The sequence below is a fragment of the Perca flavescens genome, chromosome 7, assembly GCF_004354835.1.
Source record: "Perca flavescens isolate YP-PL-M2 chromosome 7, PFLA_1.0, whole genome shotgun sequence".
In the NCBI taxonomy this organism is placed as follows: domain Eukaryota; kingdom Metazoa; phylum Chordata; class Actinopteri; order Perciformes; family Percidae; genus Perca; species Perca flavescens.
In genome coordinates, this window is record NC_041337.1 from 35,230,514 (window position 1) to 35,238,013 (window position 7,500).

Sequence of the window (7,500 nt, forward strand, 5' to 3'; positions counted from 1 at the left end):
TTAGTTATTAGATTTTTAGTTTTCTATATTTTTGTTCTTAATTAACTATTCTTACATTTTGTAATGATTATTTTGGTGATGTTGGGGCAGGGGTGTGGGGAGGGGGAGGTTAGGATGTCGGTGAATGTGTATGTTGTACTGTAATGTCTTTTCCTTTGTACTGTCCAGTCTTATCGAGGACCCTCTCGAAAATGAGATGATACATCTCAAGAGGTATTCCTCGTTAAATAAATAAATAAATAAATTTGTGTGACGGAGGCGGCCGCGCCCAGCATCACGTAGACAAACCGGAACTAAAATACTTCTAATGCTTCCCTGAAACAAACCGAGCACTCGGGAGAATAATAAAAGGTTGTATATCATTTTTTGTCCACATGTTACATTTCCACTGTTTTTCCTTTCCAGTTTTCGTGGTGACTTCTGCTTCTTCTTCTCTTCCTCCTCTGGGAAAACACGTCTGCGTTGCATTGTGGGATACGGGAGTTAAATGTAGGCTACATTGTGTGTGTCGGTACACGCAAGATAATACTGTTTTACCGAGGATACGACCTGCACGATCTGTTCCACGCTAGCCCATGGCTAGCCTCCACCGGGAAGCTAACGTTAGTTTAGCTAACAGCTAATTCGGCTAACCGCTAGCTGACAGCTAGATTCAGTCTAAAATAACGTTAAGTCAAACTTAATGGGAGAAGCAGGCTACAGCTGCATTAAGACTTTACATTCATAACAATAAAGACAAGTATTGAGTGATTGTATTTTAAATGAGCACAAGTAAAGTAGAACTGATGTAACAGCTGTTATATATGTTAACGTTTATTTTAAGGGTCTTTAAAGTTATTGCATGCTGTCTCAGCTAGCGGTTAGCCGAATTAGCTGTTAGCTAAACTAACGTTAGCTTGGCTGTCGACCGGAAGCGTGGAACAGATCGCGCAGTGTCGTGAATCCTCGTACAGCGCACGCGCAGAACATTTTGTGCATGTGCAGAACGGATCGTGTACCGACAGTATGTACGCTCAAATTAGCTGTGCATTGTGGGTATTTTATAGGGGACTATACAGTGAATGGAATTAACGCACTATAGTGCAAGGTTTCCGTGACAGACAGCGGTTTCCAACACGGCTTCTGTCTGTCCGTTAACCCTTGGGTTGTCCTCGCTTCAAATTTGAAAGAAATATGGGTTTCTTACAACCGAATTGCCCCAAAATAACATGGATGCATGCATGCCTGTTGTATGGAACCCATACAACATGTACATCCTGCATCCATGTTCTTCGCAGGTATAAGATTAATGATTACTTCCATTGAATTTTGGTTGTTTTATTTCATTTTATTAGACTAGAAATCTAGACGCCCCCTAGTGGCAGCAAATGTAATGTTGCAGTCAGGGTCAGTCTAGCAACTCTCCGTTGACTTGCGAGCTGGAAAAACCAAACTCTGGTCAGGCCAATCACATCGTGTATAGAGTCAGTGGGCGGGGCTTATGGCTGCTGCTGCTGCTGGTGAACAGAGGTCTTCTGGAAGACTTGGAGTTCAGCTTTTCTTTGAGAAAAGAACAAATGACGGCACTGAAGTCATTCTTAAAAAAGGAAAGATGTGTTCGGAGTTTAAAGTTTAATCTATCAACTAGCGTTGCTCTGATTGGTAGGAGCTCTATCCTATTGCGTAGAGAGGGAATTTGAAAGACAACCGTTTATCCCGCCCCTCGGATTGAGCCCTGACCAATGGGGAGCTCCCAGACCCAACATCTGGATGTGGGGCTGGCTGGTCAGGCTATAATTTCATGGCTTTTGAAAAAAAAAATGTAAATGGTTTCAAAACAGCATCCTGACCAAATGTTGACATAAACCAGTCTGTGATTCACTCAACATCCTCTGATCTTAACTATTGAATTAGTCAAAATAATTCATTATAGCTGCTTTTTTTCAAACTCAAAAATTAGGTATACTGTCATTTTATTAGGTTTATTAACCATGACTAAAGAAAAGCATCGAAAAGAAGGATAAAAAATGTTGTAAAAAGCGCCAAAAGCATAAAAAAAAGCGTCAGAAAAGTTGGAAAAAGATCCAAACAAAGCGCATTTTTCAATTTTGACAAGATCATGGACGACTGTGAAGACAACACAAGGGTTAAACACGTGACTGAGTGTTACCTTGAGGCAGGGCAGCTCGCTGCTGTCGTCCACGCTCAGTGGTTGGATCTCCGGGGGTTCACAGTACAGGTGAGTGTTGTCCAGAGTTTTCACCTCGCACTCACCATCTCCCAGTCGAGCTGTCACTTCCTGTCTCGATATGGCTCTGGTCAGGTGCTGACCCTGAGGGTTCGCCGCCGAAAACACAGACATCAGACATTCTTCTGTCTTTTAAAGGGTAACTTTGGTGATTTTATCAAACTGGACGCTATTTTCCCATGTTTTTGTGTCTAAGTGACTGATGGGAACAACAATCTTTGACATTGGTCCATTAATACTGGACCAATGTCAAAGAACCAAGTCGCAATGTAACAATTTACTTCTACTAAAAGTTGCGTTTTTGCCGTTGACAGACTCAGATTATTATTATTATTATATAGTGTCTGACAACATTATGGGATGGATCCCTACAGAGATAGAGCTTTTAGTTAAAGAGTAATATCCTTTTAGTTTAACATGAAACAGCCCCGAAATCACCATCACCAAACTCCACCAGACTCGATTTAAATAATCAGGACCTTTAGCATGTATAGAGCCAGCATATCTCCACCAAACTCCATGTAAATAATCTGGATTTTTATCATCGTAAAACACACTTCATTCAAAGTGGACAGAAACTAAATAAAACTATCAAAAGCCATCTTGGTTCATCTTTCCATTGTTCCAACAATCACCACTCTGGTTTGGTTGAAATAAACCCTTAATTCACCCATTTACATGTGGAGATATGCTGCCTCCATACACGCTAAAAGTCCTGATTATTTACATGGAGTCTGGTGGAGATATGCTGGCTCTATACACACTAAAAGTCCTGATTATTTACATGGAGTCTGGTGGAGATATGCTGGTTCTATACACGCTAAATGTCCTGATTATTTACATGGAGTCTGGTGGAGATATGCTGGCTCTATACTCGCTAAAAGTCCTGATTATTTACATGGAGTCTGGTGGAGATATGCTGGCTCTATACACGCTAAAAGTCCTGATTATTTACATGGAGTCTGGTGGAGATATGCTGGCTCTATACACGCTAAAAGTCCTGATTATTTACATGGAGTCTGGTGGAGATATGCTGGCTCTATACACGCTAAAACTCCCGATTATTTACATGGAGTCTGGTGGAGATATGCTGGCTCTATCCACGCTAAAACTCCCGATTATTTACATGGAGTCTGGTGGAGATATGCTGGCTCTATACACACTAAAAGTCCTGATTATTTACATGGAGTCTGGTGGAGATATGCTGGTTCTATACACGCTAAATGTCCTGATTATTTACATGGAGTCTGGTGGAGATATGCTGGCTCTATACTCGCTAAAACTACAGATTATTTACATGGAGTCTGGTGGAGATATGCTGGCTCTATACACGCTAAAAGTCCTGATTATTTACATGGAGTCTGGTGGAGATATGCTGGCTCTATACACGCTAAAAGTCCTAATTATTTACATGGAGTCTGGTGGAGATATGCTGGCTCTATACACACTAAAACTCCCGATTATTTACATGGAGTCTGGTGGAGATATGCTGGCTCTATACACTCTAAAAGTCCTGATTATTTACATGGAGTCTGGTGGAGATATGCTGGCTCTATACACGCTAAAAGTCCTGATTATTTACATGGAGTCTGGTGGAGATATGCTGGCTCTATACACGCTAAAAGTCCTGATTATTTACATGGATTCTGGTGGAGATATGCTGGCTCTATACACACTAAAACTCCCGATTATTTACATGGAGTCTGGTGGAGATATGCTGGCTCTATCCATGCTAAAAGTCCTGATTATTTACATGGAGTCTGGTGATGGTGATTTTGGGGCTGTTTCATGTTAAACTAAAAGGATCTTACTCTTTAACTAAAAACTCTATCTCTGTAGGGATCCTTTCCATAATGTTGTCAGACACTTAGAATAATAATCAGGAGTCTGTCAGCAGCAAAAACAGAAGTATAAGTGGACGCTAACTGAGGCTGAACATTTGTCCTGTCTGGTTACATCGCAGGTTGCAGCGTCCTCGCTCAACACTGCGAGATTTACATTTTTTTTTCCAGATTATTCACTTAGACACATCCAGCTGGGAAAATAGGGACCAGGTTGAAAAATACCAAAGTGACCCTTTAACGGCTTAATCATGTTCAGTAAATATGTTACCTCCACGGCGATCACTCCTCCTGGTTTGAAGCGATACGGAGCATCTGGAGCTTCTCTGTTCAGGGGAAAGAACTCCGGGTTGGGATAATAGATGAAGCTTTTACCCTGAGAGACAGACAGTTAGAGAGACACACAGGGAGAGAGACAGACAGGGAGAGAGACACACAGGGAGAGAGACAGACAGGGAGAGAGACAGACAGGTAGAGAGACACAATCATCACTTTGTACAAAAAGGCACTCAAAATTCTAGATAAAAAAGACCTTTTTCTTATCATCATTGCAAGATCTTAGAGTAACACAACTTACTGGGTTTTGATCATTTTTGTAAATTTTCCTCAATATGCTTAATTTATAAAGTACTACATGGCTTGGCGTCACCCACATAAATTGCATTGATGATTTCTTGCATGATTTCATAATCCCCGCATTTTCGTTGCAAAAAAGTCACATGACCTACATGACAAAGTTCATTCACTGCTGGCTTCAAGTTAGCAATCAAACACAACAAAGGCTGTCACTGGAATGGCCTTTTGAGCTAACGTCAGCAATCAAACAATCATAGATAGCTACAACGTTTTTGAAATGATTTCAATCTGTTATTGTTTGTAATGAGAATCATAAAAGCATAATATTGCATAAATATCCCAAATATTCCATCGCATTTTTTAAGAAAACATGCCGCATAATCAAGGATTTTTGCTCCGCAACAATCACAAAAGAAACCTCTGAATTGTGTATGAATTGTGTCTCTGTTTTAATATTTACTAATGAATTGTCCTGTTTTTCTTTTCTTTTGTCCTGTTTTACTCTGTTTTATATAGCAAATGTCACCTTATATAGATTTTGTCCTTTTTATTGTAATTTCTACCTGCCTAATGGACTACAGATGGAAATTAGCCTTTGGGCTACAATCTGGCACTTTTACGTGTACTGCTGTACATGTTCATGAAATGTGCATTGTCCTGAAATAAATAAATAAAATAAATACTGTGGACTTTCTGCTCCTCCTGTCAGTTAAAACCAAGGGGGTAAGCTTCGCTTCAGAACTTGAACCTCCTATGGCGCCATTTTGATGCTACAAAGAGATCACCTCCCGTTAGCATCCCATTGACTCCCATTCATTCTGACGTCACTTTGACAGAATAACTTTACATCTGAAGTTTTTAAAGACTCTATTTGTCCGTTGTTTATTTCTAAAGAAACACGACAATTTATAAAAGGCTCCATTACCTTGTAGCTCACGTTATGGCTCCGTAGCAGACGCTTTTATAAAAATAGGCTAACGATTGGGTCATAACCACGAGACTTACTGTCACACAGTAGAGGAATTACCGTATAGTACAGGAGAAGCTCACAGGCAGTTTGGACTTCCATTATCTGTTTAGGTTTAATGACTAATGTTAACTAGTATGTTAGTGATCAGTAATTACTAATGTTAACTAGCATGTTAGTGATCAGTAATGAGCCTGTGTCTATGTTATCTCCTTACATATACCTACACTCTCCATCTCTGTAAGATTGGGAATGATTGAGATTTCTCTCTCACAGCTACCAGAAGACTTCACACTTTCAGACACGTTGCTCACGTCACATCTACGTCTTCAAGCTCAGTTGGAGGCTGCTCAGTAACACTCAGCCAGCGCCGGGAAAGAGACTTCTGATATCCTCCACTGGTCTCAGACCAGAGACACGGGGTCTGCTGGTCCAGTATATATATATGTCAATGGTTAAAACCTGTCCCTGTGTTTTGAAAGTGTATCTCTGAGTTTTTTTCCCTCTGCTGCATTTTTCGGGGTTAAGGCTAGAGGGGATACAGCCACGGAGACGACACTTAAAGGACAGACTTGTTCTTTAAAAGGTCCAGTGTGTAACGTTTAGTTGTTCATTCTCAAAATCTGTGTTGTCCCGTTCACAAACGTTTGAGTTTTGAAGAAAATCTGGATCGTCGTTGTTGTTACGTCACCATGGTTACAACGTCCTGCACTATGAGTTGAATTAAAGAGGCGCTTCACGTTCCACCTCCACCTGTTTCAAATCATACTCTGACAGACAGACAAGTAGAGAGACAGACAGGTACCTTGATGGTTTCGTAGTGGACTCTGACGTTGTCCAGCTGAAACCAGACGCCCTTCACTTTTACCTCTGGGGTCACCGCGGGGGTGAGACAGGTCATCTGAGAGGACGACAGGACAGAGCAGGGCTCGGACACCTGACAGACAGACAGGTGGAGAGACAGATAGGTGGAGAGAAAGGGAGAGAGAGACGGACAGGTGGGGAGAGAGAGAGAGAGTCAGACAGGTGGAGAGAGAGAGAGAGAGAGAGTCAGACAGGTGGAGAGAGAGACAGACAGGTGGGGAGAGAAAGAGAGAGAGAGTCAGACAGGTGGAGAGACAGTCAGACAGGTGGAGAGACAGACAGGTGGAGAGAGAGAGAGTCAGACAGGTGGAGAGAGAGACAGACAGGTGGGGAGAGAAAGAGAGAGAGTCAGACAGGTGGAGAGAGAGACAGACAGGTGGAGAGAAAGAGAGAGACAGACAGGTGGAGAGACAGTCAGACAGGTGGAGAGAGCGAGAGAGACAGACAGGTGGAGAGAGAGAGAGAGACAGACAGGTGGAGAGACAGTCAGACAGGTGGAGAGAGCGAGAGAGATAGAAAGGTAGAGAGAGACAGACAGGTGGAGAGAGAGAGAGCGAGAGAGACAGAAAGAGAGAGAGAGACAGACAGGTGGAGAGACAGTCAGACAGGTGGAGAGACAGACAGGTGGAGAGAGAGACAGCAAGAGAGACAGAAAGGTAGAGAGAGACAGACAGGTGGAGAGTCATTATTCAGGACAACCTTTGACCCTGTCTGACTCTAGGCACATTTCAGCACAAGGCAACTCAAAGTAACTCGTCTGTGATTGGCCGGTTGATCTCACCGTTGTCATGGTGCCGTTGAACACCAGCTGCTGCTTGGCGGTGAGCAGAGCCAATCGTCTTTTCCGTTTTACCCTCTGGACCACCACAGGCTCCACCCACACCGATATGATTGGCTGCTGCACCACGCCCAGGTTCCTGCCCGTCACCATGACGACGCGGCCGCCTCTGAGGACAGGAAGTGGTCACCGTATTAGGGAATTGGTTTGAGTTACGAGAGGACCGATTAGTGTCACTGCCAGATGT

The 7,500-nt window shown here is 42.6% G+C and overlaps 1 protein-coding gene across 1 annotated transcript in view; it reads right to left on the bottom strand.

Annotated features, from left to right (window-relative positions):
- plxnb3 (plexin B3) overlaps positions 1 to 7,500 on the bottom strand; it is a 79,943-nt gene that overhangs the window by 27,406 nt on the left and 45,037 nt on the right. The window contains exons 20-23 of the mRNA XM_028582642.1: positions 7,257 to 7,422; positions 6,417 to 6,548; positions 4,340 to 4,444; positions 2,150 to 2,311 (exon numbers count right to left, since the gene is read on the bottom strand). Coding sequence (XP_028438443.1) covers positions 2,150 to 2,311; positions 4,340 to 4,444; positions 6,417 to 6,548; positions 7,257 to 7,422 — 565 coding nt within the window. The remainder of the gene's footprint in view (positions 1 to 2,149; positions 2,312 to 4,339; positions 4,445 to 6,416; positions 6,549 to 7,256; positions 7,423 to 7,500) is intronic.